We start from the raw sequence: 14,914 nt of genomic DNA on the forward strand, positions 1-14,914 counted from the left end.
TGTGGGGGGGGGGAGGGGGGAAGAATTGTGACTTGTTTCGTCCCAGTACTCAAGAATCAGTGAGCCAATAACTGTAAACTATTTGTCATGTACTTGCAGTTTGTTCATGTCCGAAGCGGGTTTTTCCTTGAATGTCCCAGACAGTTATACTTTGCTCGACAAATCTGTTCACTGCTTTACTTGATGAATTCATGTCACAGCACAACCCTGCACATGTCCCTGTCTGAACTCAGAGCACTGGCAGAACCGCTATATAGCACACGTTCAGGTGTTTTTGCCCGGCAGAGTGTACATATACAGTGGTAAACAGAAAGAAATGATTGCATGTGATTCTATTTTTTCTATCTCATTACATTAATATAATTAACCTGCCTGAATATTTGATATTTGAAAATATGCTGTATATGAGGGATAAAGTATATAGTAATATATGAAAATATATATAGTAGGAGTGATATTTTTCAAGATCAATGTGTCGACCATTGCTGTTATGCTGAAAACAAATGAGACAAAGACACGGTCTCACAGAGAAAAGGAAAAAAAAGAAAAAACTAAAGCTTAAATAAAAAAAAGTGTGTCTTTGAAAGATTGTTTCTGTTGTCATATAATTACTAAGACAAAACAACTCGTAATGTTGACACCTTGTGCAGTTCTTCTAATGTTGTGGCTCCACCATGTGGTGTGTTAGAAGATTTTACCTTTTCTGTTCTTTTCACCACGTGACACCAACCAAGCATGAGGCTGTGAAGGACTCAAGTGCAGTGCGTTCGATGGAGCGTACTGTTGTTTAAAAACATACCGATTGCGCAGCTGAAAAAAAACAAAAATTCACTAGACAAAAACTCCATAAAACAGTTTTGAAAGTTGTGACTTGTTAAAATTACATGATCTAGGACCTTTAATACAGTTCGTGCCGATCTAAAAAAGAAGTTTATCCCTCGCAGCCTCGTTAAATTCAATATGGCGTCTAATCTGACTAAGGCCTATAGCATCATCTTGTCATACTAAGAATATTAAGTTTTCATCTGTCAGTATTTTTACATTATCTTTTCGTCTTTAGTAGGAAACTAAAACAAAAAGCCTTCCTTTTGTTTTTAGTAAGAAACAACACGGTCAACGATGGCGTCTCGTGTTATTGTCTCGAAGTTTAACCTCCAGGGGGCAGCAAAGCGCAAGCTACAATCCTTATTTGTTTGCATAAACATTTAATATTGCTGCAGCATGTATTACTTTTATGTATGCAACACCCAGATGACTTGACTTTTCCTTTAATACGAAAATTAACCATTATTATTTGTAGTAAAACCATGGTTAATTTTCGTACAGAGCGCGCATGCGTGGAGTACTGCATCTCACAAAGGAATATGGGCGCGATTTGTCTTTTCATTTCTAAAGTGCTTTTATCTTTTTTAATTCACCGTTTTACTGGCATTTGATTTAAGCAGAGAGTAGAGCGAAATACTGTTGAATAAGGAATATCTGAGGTCATTTAAGACATACATTCAAGCAAATGTGAACATTCTGGATTTCGTCAGAAATTGAGTGCATAATGCACGGGACACCTAAGATGTATCTGGTCAGTGCGTTCAGAAGCGTGCGTGTTTGCAGAAGTGAATATAAAAGACCTGCTCAGTTTGCATCTGTCGCCTCTAGACGGCAGTCAGCTTCCGTCTGAAGATCTGCTGCTGCTGGAAAACACACAGACGGAGGATATCCATGAAGAGAAATGAATGCGAGAAAATGCATTTTACTGCTCCAGGCTGCATGATATAAATCAAACAAACACGCGGCGTTATGAATGTGGCTCTTGGTCTGTATTGCTTCATGTTTTGCTGAATGGGCCTGGTGCTGTATTAAAATATTCAAAGATAAGCAACTTGTGATTTTTAATTTGAATAAAAGTGAAAATCACAAATCAAAAATTGTGCTTACATAATATATGTGACCCTGGACCAAAAAAAAAAAGTCATAAGGGTCAATTTTCTTTTAATCGAGATTTATACATCATCTGAAAGCTGAAGCTTTCCATTATGGTTTGTTAGGATAGGACCATATTTGACTGAGATACAACTATTTGGAAATCTGGAATCTGAGGGTGCAAAAACATCAAAATATTGAGAAAAGTGTCTTTAAAGTTGTCCAAATGAAGTCCTTAGCAGCGCATATTACTAATCAAAAATGACATTTTGATATATTTACGGTAGGAAATTTACAAAATATCTTCATGGAACATGATCTTTACTTAATATTCTAATGATTTTTGGCATAAAAGAAAAATCGATCATTTTGACCCATACAATGTATTGTTGTTGGCTGTTGCTACAAATATGGGGTATTGTAAGTGACTTAAGACTGCTTTTGTGCCCCAGGGTCACATAAGTGTGTGTACTGTGTATATATAAACACACACACACACACACACACGACATGTTCCTGGATCAACATTATTGTCTAAAACATAGACCTAACCCTATACCCATAATTTATCCATAAAATTGGAGGGAAATGAATAACAAGGGTGTAGAAGCACCTAACTCTGGTTGTAAGGCTAAAACTGGCATTTCCTTAAACTTGTCCCTCAATTCTGATTGGTTGCTTGGAATGTTGTTCCAGGAACATTTTGCACTTGGTGAAATCACATACACGTACGTAGACGTAGATGCACACACACACATATTAGATCTATTTCTTAAATATGTACATGTATTTATACATAAATATACACAGCACACACACATTTATTATGTAAAGACAAACTTTCATTTTGAATGCCATTAATCGATTTGACAGTTTGACAGCCCTAACACACACACTTCTCTTCCTGAATGTCTGTATAATTTTTTTTTATCTTTTCTTTTTTTAAATCTCTATGGAAAAAAGTGAATGGTAAAATCTTCTGTAACCAAGGCCTGTATTTCTTGGAAAACAAAACCACATTTCAACCTTCAAAAAGTCCCAGGCAGCTCTGAAAACAATGAAACTAACACTGAGTGCATCAACATTCAAAGCTATAGTGGATTGAAAGGCAGACTACCATCCAAACAATTGCACTCGGCAGAAAACAAAATGTACTGTGTTCGAAAGCCAAACTGACACAGTCTGGAAAGAGTCCAGTGAGGATGCAGAGAGACACCGCAGTGCTGCAGAGCCAAAACAAGCATCGTGACAGAGCCGAGGAGATGTTCACAGCGCCGAGCAAAAACAAGCCTCTTCCTCCTGCAACAAGAACTGAGAAAATCCATCTCCGGCTCCATGACTGTCACTCTGAATTAAGTTTATTGTCTTGGTTGTGGCGAGGTCTCAGGATATTTTTAACCAGTGTCTATCTCCGGTTCTTGTGGAGGGCAGAAAAAGATCTCTCAGGGGCCACAGCTGCAGAAGAACCTCAAGACAGAGGCGTCTGTAAGGATGTGTCCTCTGCCAGCTGGGCTCTGATTCCCAGCGTTTAACCCACAGGCGAGACGTTACCTGTTGTTGAAGCGCTGCTGCTGCTTGCATCCTTTTTAAATCAAGTCGATTGGTTGTTGGTCTTTTTCGTTACACTGCAAAGTGAAATACAATCAGTGGTTTTCCTAAACAGCATTCATGAATCTGATCTCACGGAAAGAAGATTTATCGGAAAGATAAGTGCATTAATCAAAAAGTAGATATTAGAAATTCAGTCAAGAAATCCAGACAAAAGCAACTGAAAAAATGAAAATGTTGATTGTACTGCAGCATTCACATCAAACTCAACTAACATTTGCAAACAAAACACACAAGTGCCACATAGATAATAAAGCAGCTAGGATTTTTACGTAAATTAACATGAACACAAAAACTTGGACTAAAATGTAGTTAAACGGAACACAAAGGTAATCAAAAACAAGGCTGTCATCAAGATGCTTTTTATACCCAGACATTTTATAATTCTTATAGCCTAATTTTAACCTATAAATATAAAGTATGTACTTATAATTTAAATAAATACATATACAAATACAATTTCAATTAGGGCTGCAACTAAAGATTATTTTAATAATCGATTAATCTGTCGATTATTTTTTTGATTAATCGATGAATCGGATTTAAAAAAAAAAAAGCATTCATTTCCAACCCTTTATTCAAAAACAGAACTAAAATCTTTAGAAAGTGTGTGGGGGTAGCGCAAAAATTAAATAATTTAACAACACTGCGTCGTTAGCGTTGGTATTGTATCAGACACCTGCACTTAACATTATATGAAAATCAAGCTCAAATGGAGTTAATAATGTTTTTGACCAGAGAATGACGGAGATGGAGTGTTTTGTCTGTCGTTAGAACGGCTGTAACTGTTATGCAGTGCATAAGTGCATTAAGTGCATTATGCTTTCATCAACTTTACAGGTTATATAACTTTGATTGTAGCTATATGGGCGCTTAGTTTTTCTTGTTGTTTAATACACTTGGCCAAAATCTCAAATTAAGCGCTTATGCACATAATGCACAGGATATTTAAAACGTATATAGACAGAAATAACTAATTCTTCTCCACTCTTCAAACACACAAAAACATTATCCTTTACTGACATAGTGTTTGAGTAAAGAAAACGCTGTACTATTCAAACACCAATTATTTATTCACCCTTGCATTGCGAAAAAGCAGAGATCTCATCTTCTCCAGGCTGTGCGCGCGTCAATCTGAACGGAGGCGGGTGAAGTTACGAGGTCTCGCTGAGAGCTCGATGATCCAATGGCGTTACGAAGTTTTACTGACAAGTTATTTTAATGCTTATCATTGGTTTACTATTTTAAAACTCTCTGATTTAAAATAATAAAACGAATTATAAGCGACTCAAGTTTGGATAATTTTTCACAGCACCTGACTGGGCTGGGGTATGGCAACTGCCATACGCAAACGCCGGCCCTGCTCCCACACCTTGGATGACTTGGGTCGCACGGATTTCTCTGCCTCCGCCATGTATCTTTCCTCTACCTCCGCTCGTTTTTTTTTTTTTTTACTTTTTGTTTTTATTTATGAGGCGCCAAACTCTGCTAGCATCCGTGCGCGAGAGAGACTGAGTGTGTTCACTCCGCTCCGCGCTCAACTAAAGTTTTTATTTTTTTAATAATCAAACGTCTCCGCGTCGCGCGACACAACGAATCGATTATGAAATTCGTTGCCAACGCTTTTAGTAATCGATTTTTATCGATTTAATCGATTCGTTGTTGCAGCCCTAATTTCAATTACTACAAAAGTTTACAATTTAATATATATATATATATATATATATATATATATATATATATATATACTTCAAATAGTACTACAATCATAATGCAAAAAGAAGAAAAAAACATTTTAATTACTGCAAAAATTTAATATTTTATTTTTTTCACAATAAAATGAAAAGTATTATTTGTAGTAACTGATATTATATATATACACAGTAGTCAACATTTGAAGTGGATCAAAAAAAGTTGATCAAAGTTGTCCTAAGACAAGAACACATTTTGGTTTTAGGACAACTTTGGTGAAAGGTTTGGATCCACTTCAAATGTTGACGTGTGTGTGTGTGTGTGTGTGTGTGTATATATATATATATATATATATATATATAGAATAGTTGTTGACCTATTGGAGTATGTTTTACAAAAGAATTACTATAAAACCAATTCAAATTTTTTTTTTTTTTTTTTTTTTTTGGTAGTACATTACATACATTTTGTAGTAACTGACATACATACACACACACACACACACACACACACATACATACATATACACACACACATAGTTGTAAACAAAGGATTACTGTTGTTTCCCGCAGTATATAAACATGCGAGTGCTGATGACTCCTCGTTCAGTTGGGTGTCTGGCTCTCTTGAGGCCTGTAGGGTTGGTGGAGCAAAGCAAACAAAATGTGACAGAGGAGAAACCCGCACTAGCCGGAGGCTAACAAACGTTCTTGGCTTTGTATTAATGTTGCAACAAAGAGATTTCTCTGCATTATACAGAGACCAAACTCATTCAGCGACTGTAAGAAGGAAGTGGACACCTCACTGCATTTGACAACACATTATTTTTCATGTAGCAATTTGAATGAAAGGCCTGGTGTTAAAGTCAGCATGAAATCAACAGATCATATTTACTTTATGAATAGTGTGGTGGTCTTATAGTTAAAGTCAGCACCATCCTCTGCCATTCACGAGAGAACTGTGGCTCCTGCGTGTGGTGCTTCTGACGTAGAACACGCATGCGCTGCGTCTTGTTTACGAGCAGAGGAATGCAGACGCAAGCTTCGTGTTACGCTCCATAATGACAGAGGACGGTGACACAGAAGAGAAGCATTGCTGAAAGAAGTCGTTATTTTTGTTTTCTTTGTTCACAAAATGTATTCTCGTAGCTTCATAACATTACGGTTGATCCACTGATGCCAAATGGACTATTTTAACGATATCCATACTACCTTTCTAGGAGCATGAACATGTCAGTTGCATTGCTGTCTATAGAGGGTCAGAAAGCTGTCAAATTTGTGTTCCAAAGATGAACAAAGGTCTTACGGGTTTGAAACGACATGAGGGTATTAATGACAGAATTTGGTTACACTTTATTTTAAGGTGTCCTTGTTACAGTGTAATTATACATTTAGGTTCTGAGTAATATTAATTAACTACATGTACTTACTATATGGTTAGGATTAGGGTTAATTGCCTGTAATTATTGTTATTATAACAGTAAGTACATATAACGTGTAACAAGGGCACCTTAAAATAAAGTGTTACACAGAATTTTCATTTTTGGGTGAACTATCCCTTAAAATTTTTTAGATTTTCAGTTATAATCTCAGTTAATTTCAATTTCAGTATGTTTTAGTAACTTTATGTACTTGTCATTTTTATCATTATTTTTAATATATCTTTTTATATTTATTTTTCAGTTCAGTTTCAATTTCAGTTTTAGCAATTTTAGTACTTAAATTGATTTAGAACATTTATGAATATTTTGAAGTAAAATATAAATTTTAGATTAAAAACTTTTTATTTTTTATTAGTCTTAATTAATGATAACACACACCAAACCATATGTGCTCAAGTGCTCAAAAAAAGACAAAATATGGCAAATATAAGGTGCCCTTGATAACATTTGATCTTATTTACATGCTTTTGACAGTACAGTGGCCTTCCTTTCTACATAGGCAGCAACCTTTTATTTTCTAGCTGTGATAAAAACAGATGCATTTGATTTAGCGTGCTCTACATAGACACTCAAAAGTGCTTCTCAAAGAAAACACATGAAAATCAGCTGACTTCAATAGTAAATTCTAAATTAAACAAAGCTATTTTTTAATCAATAATTTGCATTTATTGTAATAACTGATTACTCATCTGCCGGCTTGAATGAGCTTCACGTCGCAATGCATTCTGGGATTGCCTTATCTGTGAAAGATGCATGCAACGCTGCATTAGAATTTGTCCAAAAGAAGCCATCTTTAAATTGAACAATTATGCTGCCTATCTAATGCGACAGCGTAAGCGCAGAAGACAAAATGATGAAAACCCAACAAAACAACACCAGGACAAAACTTTTGTAGTTCAGTCTTTAATTAGAAAATCTACTTATATACAGTATACATGTACTGTAGCAAATATTGATTCCATAGGCCGCATGATAACCCCCCCAGGTCATCGGAATATTATAAATAAAGTTTTATTTGAAATGTCTATTCAGCCGTTATTATCCCTGTCATGGGAAAACACGCGCTCTCTTTGTCCATCCGTCAGCGCTGAACTGAGTATCAGTCATCGCTCTCCGGCTTTGACAGATGTAAAAAACTAAACGAAATGAAATAAGATCAGTCAAGACAACATGGCAGTCGGAAACCTGAGTCAGAACAGTTTTGGATAGAACGAACACCCTGAATCCAGTTTAACAACAGCAGCGTTTGAAGTTGAGTTATAGAGCGAGAGTTTCAGCTTAAGACGGCAGAACGAGCCGACGGACACGGATGAAATGGACCTAGCATAATAATGTTATCTTTAACATCTAAAAAGAAATGTGGCAAAGACGGTCATACATTCCCATTGCAGCCCGAGAGGACAGTCAGAATAAACCAAAACATCCGTCGAAAAGAGACATATATATATATATATATATATATATGCAATCCAAAGATACAATGCAGAGGGGAAAAACACATCACAGTAAAAAGTAGTTATTAATTTCATATTTGATCATTAAAAATCTGTCATTCCTTAACCTATTAACTTCCTCTGGTGGTAAAAAGAGTTTCCCGACTTAACCAGCGGACGCTTAAAATCTCGAAGAACGCATTCATCCTATTGATCTGTAGCAGGCACTGAAGTACTATGGCCAAAGAGGGTTTGTCATCAGACCCTGAATGCGTTTGCTATTTACATTTTTGTAAAAAAAGAAAAAAAAAGAAAAAAAAAAGCGATCTCTTTACGTGTCAGTGTCCAATGCGATTTGAGTTAACATCTTTGATACATACGGGAACAGCTAATACGGTTCGCTTGCTCTTTCTGGCTTGTAAGGTTCCAACTGCGTTCGTTTGGTGCGTGTTTATGTACAGTTGGTTTGTAGGCAGTGGAAGTAAGTCTTTGACGCAAACAGCAGCAAGTTCTCGGTCCTTGGCATTCAGAGTCCAGCCGATGGTTTTGTCTGGTCTGGGCGATGGCTGTGGCTTTAAACGTTAATAGAATTGTTCAATTAGATTGTTGGTTGGTTTTGCTAGTACATTCGAGTGACAGCAGAGAGCATTAGTGCTCTGATATGATTAAGGACCGTCAGGCCAGGAAAGGCCGACCTTGAGAGGCTGATTTCTTCATCCGGATGAGACGTCTGTCTCGCATTTCCTCTGCATTTTCGTCTAAACTTCTCGCCATCCTTCTATTCTTTATGTTTCCCGTCTATTTCTCTGCCTCTGTTCACACAGGCCATTCGGTTCAGAGTCTGCTGATCGGTTTGGCCACCAGATCTACTGGCCCGACTTTTTGTCCTTCTGGAAACTGAAGCTCGTGCGACGGTTCAGTTTGCGTTGTTTCTGGGCGAAGTAATCTGCCCTCGATGTGCTGGCACGGGACTCCAGGATGTAGTTCACCTGGCAGAGGAAGAGGAAATGACACACTTCCTGTGAATGTGATCAAATTTGTAACCAAAAAGCAGTAAAAAAAACTATAAATCCTACCTTGAGCACAATCTCATTGACAGTAGCAGCATCACACTCGAAGTACAGGGCTTTGTAATCGTGGTTGCTTAGATATGTGAGCTTAAATATTGCATGACCTACAAAGAAACCATAAAGACATTTTTACATTCAGCAAAAAAAAAAAAAAAAAAATTACCACCATGGTTCAACATACACATACGCATGTGAGCTAATACTATTTGTTACATAAAAAAAAAAATAATAATAATATATATATAATATATATATATACAAAAATCCTTAGGCTACAACTGTAATCATTTTTATTAATCGGTTTTGACAAAATATATTATTTCGGATTCTGTTTTCAGTCATTCAGCCCAACAAGAAAATTATAGTCTAATCAAAAGCTTCTTGCAAATTTACACTGAATAGCAGGTGCCAAGTGAATTTTAAATGCAATTACCATAAACTATTTTTTATCCTGATAATGAAGTTAAATAATTTAGTTAAATAATGATAAACTGATCATTGCATAAATAAATTTATAAATACATAAAGAAAGATAGATCTTATGTTTGCACCAAGAAAGCCTAAAACACACCTGACAATAAAATAACCCAGGGCTGTCAAAAATAAAATGATTAATCCCATATTTGAGAAAATATATATACAAACTGTTCAAAAGTTTGGGGTCAGTAAGATTTTTTAATGTTTTGAAAAAGTCTCTTATGCTAATCAAGGCTGCATTTATTTGATCATAAATACACTAAAAACAGAAATATTGTAAAATATTACAATTTACAATAACTGTTTGCTATTTTAATATATTTTCAAATGTAATTTATTGCTGTGATCAAAGCTGAATTTTCAGCATCATCACTCCAGTCTTCTTCAGAAATCATTCTAATATGCTGATTTGCTGCTCAAGAAACATTTCTGATTATCATCGATGTTGAAAACAGCTGTGTTGCTTCATATTTTTGTGGAAACGGTGATACTATTTTTCAGGATTCTTTGATAATAAAATATGACCGTTTCAAACATAATTAACCTCAAATATGAACTCTGGCATTTTTGAATTTGAACACACAGGACACATAGAAATAAATGGCCCTCCTCCAGAAACAAACGCTCAGTGAACGGCATATCCCGACTGAGAGACTGGAGCATTTCCAGGCGTCGTCGGAGCATCGGTGTGCGCCGCAGCGCCTGTGAGCAGACTTCAGCAATCTGTCTGCACTTCATCAATCACCGTTAGCAGCACGCGTCTGGAGAGCTGCGCTCGTGTCCCTGTCATATCCGCTAAGAAGAGATGTCTGCATCACTTACCAATGCAAACCTTACAGAAAGGCTGCGTAAATAGATTTTGTTTTCGGTAACGGAGTTCCCTGTAAGTGTAATGCAATATAAATCCCTTGGTGAGTTTGCAGCGCTACACTATATCTGTCAGCTGCCAGTGATGTGGGACATCAAAAGAGTTTCTACATAAACCAGAGACGTTTCAGGAGGAGAGGCAGAGCCTATTACTTTACTGCAAGTATACAAGAAGTAGAAAAATACTTTTTATTCCATTTTTAATAATTAATAAACAAACTACTGATCAAAAATGTTTTTTTGTTTTTTTTTAAAGAACGCATTAAATTGATTAAAAGGGACACATTTCTATTTCAAATAAATGCTGTTCTGTTGAACTTGATGTTTATTAACGAATCCTGAAAGAATTACCACCGTTTCCACAAAAATTAGAACTGTTTTCAACACTAATCATAAGAAACTTAAGCAGCAAATCAGCATATTAGAATGATTTCTGAAGGATCATGTGACACTGAAGCAGGGTTATTACAGTTAACTAACATTACAACCAAATAAAAGTTACTTAAATAAATCTTAACTGTAATAAAATTAAATATAAAAAACGTAGTTGCCAGGGCAACATTTCTAATTTAATTTGGTTTGACTAAAATTAAAAACTAAAACAGAAAACTACTAAAAATGACAAACAAACACAGACACATACACACACACGTCTGGTGGTTTCTATCCTTGTGGGGACTCTCCATAGGCGTAATGCTTTTTCTACTGTACAGACCGTATATTCTATTGCCCTACACCAACTCTACACCTAAACCTACCCCTTACAGGAAACTACAGGCATTTTTAGATTTTCAAAAAACTTAATTCTGTGTGATTTATTAGCTTGTTTACCCGTGGGGACCTCAATTTAGGTCCCCACTGTGACACGAGTCCCCATGAGTCTGTGTGTATTCAGGTTTAAGTCCGCACCTGAATTGAAAAACACGCACGCACACACACACACAACTCTGTATAGCTATCTTTGTGAGGACATACATTGACACAATGCAATCTCTAGCTCCTTACCCTTACCCTACCCATCAGAACTAAGTGCCTCACCCAAACCCTTACCCTAAACCTAACCTTTACCCAATTATAACCTCACCCCTAAAACCAAGTCTTGACCCTCAAACAGGCCTTTAAAGGGGTCCCAGAAAGTGAGGACAGGCCAAAATGTCCTCACTTTACAAGACTGTCCTCACTCCAATGGTCTAAAACTTAAACCGGCCCTCACAAAGATAGCTGTACAAGTGCACACACACACACAAACTATAACTTTAACCAAAATCAAAATGAAAACAGGAAAATAAAAACTAATTCAAAATATAAACAAAAACTATAATAGCACTACAAATGAAGATTGGCATAATGGCTGCAGAAAATTCAGCTTTGCCACCACAGGAATGAATTACATTTTAAGATGCATTTAAAAAAAACAGTTATTTTGATTTGTGTTTGATTTGAGTTGTGTATTTTTTATCATATAAATACAGCCTTGGTGAACAGAACAGATTTAAAAACGTACTGATCTCAAAACTTTGAATGGTAGTGGATATAAATAAATAAGGATTTCATGCATATTTCACAAAAGTATGAGCAGAACTGACTTGGACTCTTCTCCTCCACAAGGTCACAGGCACACAGCAGATCCGAGTCGATGGAGATTGGCTTCTGTCGGATCCAGAACTTTGTGCTTGTCTTCTGATTTGTGACAGGATCGATCTCCACCTTTTCACCAGAAATTCCTGGAAAAGTGAGAGGGTTTTATCTTAAAAATCACTTATAGATCAATCTCAACTGTCAGTTCTTATCAAAAGAGTTTACATAAAACGACGTCCAGGTTTTAAAGATGAACAGGCGTGTGGGTTTATTTTCCCTGTTATTTAAATATGAAAGGAGAACCGACCCAGACTGACACTGATACTGTAGAAAACGCTGTGAGAGAGAGGGGTCTGGAATATTATTACAGGTCTATCTCAGAAGCACACACACAGTCTATCCATAATGGATGTGACAGCTGTCAATCATTCACATGACTTAAAAAAATAGCATGCAAACATCAGTGTGCCAGAAAAAAATTGCAGCTTGTCAATCACAGTGAAATTCCTAAAGAGATTCCCTGGCTCACACAGGCTTCCTATGCCTGGAGCGCTGCTGTAATTGGGATGGAGCTGTGACTGGAGCAACTGTCAAATGTGCTGGAATATTTTTTTTGTGTTTTCACAAAACAGTACTGTGTTTGATCTGAAGACCATCTGCCAAACTTTTGTTCATGAGTTGAATCGTGCGCTTTGAGAGGTGGAGAAACTGAGAAGTCAGGAGAAGTAAGCAAGAACAAGAGAGACTTTCTCAAGGAATTTCTCATTGTTAGACTTCCATACAGTATTTTGTGCCAAAACTAAACCTTACCATATAATACAATAATAAATTACTGTATTATTATTATTATATTATCTGTTATAAATACAATAAATAAATAAATAAATAAATAAATAAATACAACCTTTCATATTATAATAGAAAAACTATTTAAAAATGATAAAATTTATATAAATACATAGTAATTTATATATTATACTAAATTATAGAATTTTGTTAATAATGTATAATAATTAGGGGTGTCAACATTAACGCGTTAACGCATGCGATTAATCAAAAAAATGTAATGCATTAATATTTTTTTAACGCAGATTAATCGTTTGATAAGGTTTGACCCCAACTTGCCGTCATCGCAGTGCGGAAGGTCATCTTGTGTGATGAGGTTATAGTGAACCAGTGTTGCCAGGGCAGCAGCACAAGTGGGCTATTTTGAAAATACAGTCACGGGAAAAATTACAGAGCCGTGGTTTGCGGTTTTTTGGGCTACTTTTATTATGTACCGCGACCGCCCAAAGTGTATATAGACAAATAAAAATTAAAATAGATCCTTTTACTAATGTGTATTATACTTGGAATGTATACCTGGCAACTTAAGAACGGAGAGGCAGTTAACATCACAAACAACGTGAGTTTCAGCAGAGCACACATGTCTTTTACACAGCAGAAATAAACATGACAACAGCCACTATAGATTATATAAGATAATAAACACACGATTACGATAGATATGGTGTGTGATTTTTAGTTGAATGTGTACATCTGAAATGCTAATTTGTGCAGCGATATAAAAGGCTATAAATATCATATTTTAACAACAGTAAACGACCAAATTCCACATGTGATCGCAAAAGGAAGTTATTACAAACACTCGATGGTGGTTTGAAGTGAGTTCTGAGTAAAAGTGTACTATTTAATCTCATAAATTGTCTTATGTAGCATGATGCTAATATTAGCTCTAATGCAGCTGCAGAACAGGTCCAATTCTTCTTCATAATGCATTTTGTCATAATACTTCAGGTAAGGTCGCAAGAAATGTTTTTTATAATAGTTGGGTAAATGTATACTGGGATTGAAGCGATGTGGCTTGGTAAATGTTTTATTGCCAGTATAAAGGCTGATAATGGCTGAATAAAAACAAAAGAATAATGATAAAAGAATAATAAGGATTATGTCTCATACCTGGCGGAAGTGTGAAAGGTTCTGTTTCCTTAAACTAGTTTGTCATGCATGTCTTTTTCAACACATTTACAGGTAAATCCTAGTATGATTAATCACAGCCCACGACTGTGATTAACGCGATTACATTTTTTAATCGATTGACAGCACTAATAATAATATATTAATATTATACTACATTTATGTACGATTAAAAGACAATTTTAGCATGCCATGTTAAAATGTTTTTGTTTTTTTATTAGAATTTTTTAATTACTAAATGGATATTTATTTATATAATATATACTTTATTTAACTAATAGTATATAATGCTTAATACTATATAATAATAATAATAATAATATTTACTATACATTAACGTGTGACAAAGAAATTTTCAATGGCATGTTAAAATTTCATTGGTTTTTTATTTGTATTTTTATTTTATTTTATTATTTTACAACAGTGGCATACTTTCCTAAACCATACTTTTAGAATAATAATACTACACAATAACATACTATTATTATATGCTTCTACACTATAGAGTTTTATACTATTTCTTACTACTAACACTACAGTAAAGCACTCTATTTTGTCCCACTGAATCTGAAGAGAAAACTTTTGTATTAAATCTGAATGTTGGTCTGTTTTGGCAGAAGTGGAGCCAGATATTTCATCAACGTAAAACACAGAGATCTGGAAACAGTACCTAGCTGCACGTCTGTGGTGAAGCGGAGCTTGTGGATCATGCTGATCTTGAAGGACTTGTAGTGGTGGCTGCTCAACATGTCCTGTACCGTAGTGATGTCTATAGGCGGGTCCTCCTCTGAGCTCTCCTCGCCTCGAGAACCTGCGGATGAAGACGGGACGGGATAGAGAACGAGATGTGTGTG

The 14,914-nt window shown here is 35.8% G+C and overlaps 2 protein-coding genes across 3 annotated transcripts in view; one reads left to right on the forward strand and one right to left on the reverse strand.

The window, feature by feature from the left end:
* The window catches only part of rabl6a (RAB, member RAS oncogene family-like 6a), a 102,099-nt gene extending 87,302 nt beyond the window's left edge, over positions 1–14,797 (forward strand). Inside the window, exon 17 of the mRNA XM_058775894.1 lies at positions 14,678–14,797. The gene's annotated coding sequence lies outside the window, so the exon portion shown is untranslated. The remainder of the gene's footprint in view (positions 1–14,677) is intronic.
* mapkap1 (MAPK associated protein 1) overlaps positions 8,313–14,914 on the reverse strand; it is a 42,498-nt gene continuing 35,896 nt past the window's right edge. For both annotated transcript variants that reach the window (XM_058775898.1, XM_058775897.1), the window contains 4 exons: positions 14,731–14,871; positions 12,092–12,229; positions 9,168–9,265; positions 8,313–9,080 (listed from right to left, as the gene is read on the reverse strand). In XM_058775898.1, the coding sequence (XP_058631881.1) occupies positions 8,958–9,080; positions 9,168–9,265; positions 12,092–12,229; positions 14,731–14,871 (500 nt within the window). In that variant the 3' untranslated portion in view covers positions 8,313–8,957. The remainder of the gene's footprint in view (positions 9,081–9,167; positions 9,266–12,091; positions 12,230–14,730; positions 14,872–14,914) is intronic.

Source organism: Onychostoma macrolepis, chromosome 05 (genome assembly GCF_012432095.1).
Source record: "Onychostoma macrolepis isolate SWU-2019 chromosome 05, ASM1243209v1, whole genome shotgun sequence".
NCBI lineage: Eukaryota > Metazoa > Chordata > Actinopteri > Cypriniformes > Cyprinidae > Onychostoma > Onychostoma macrolepis.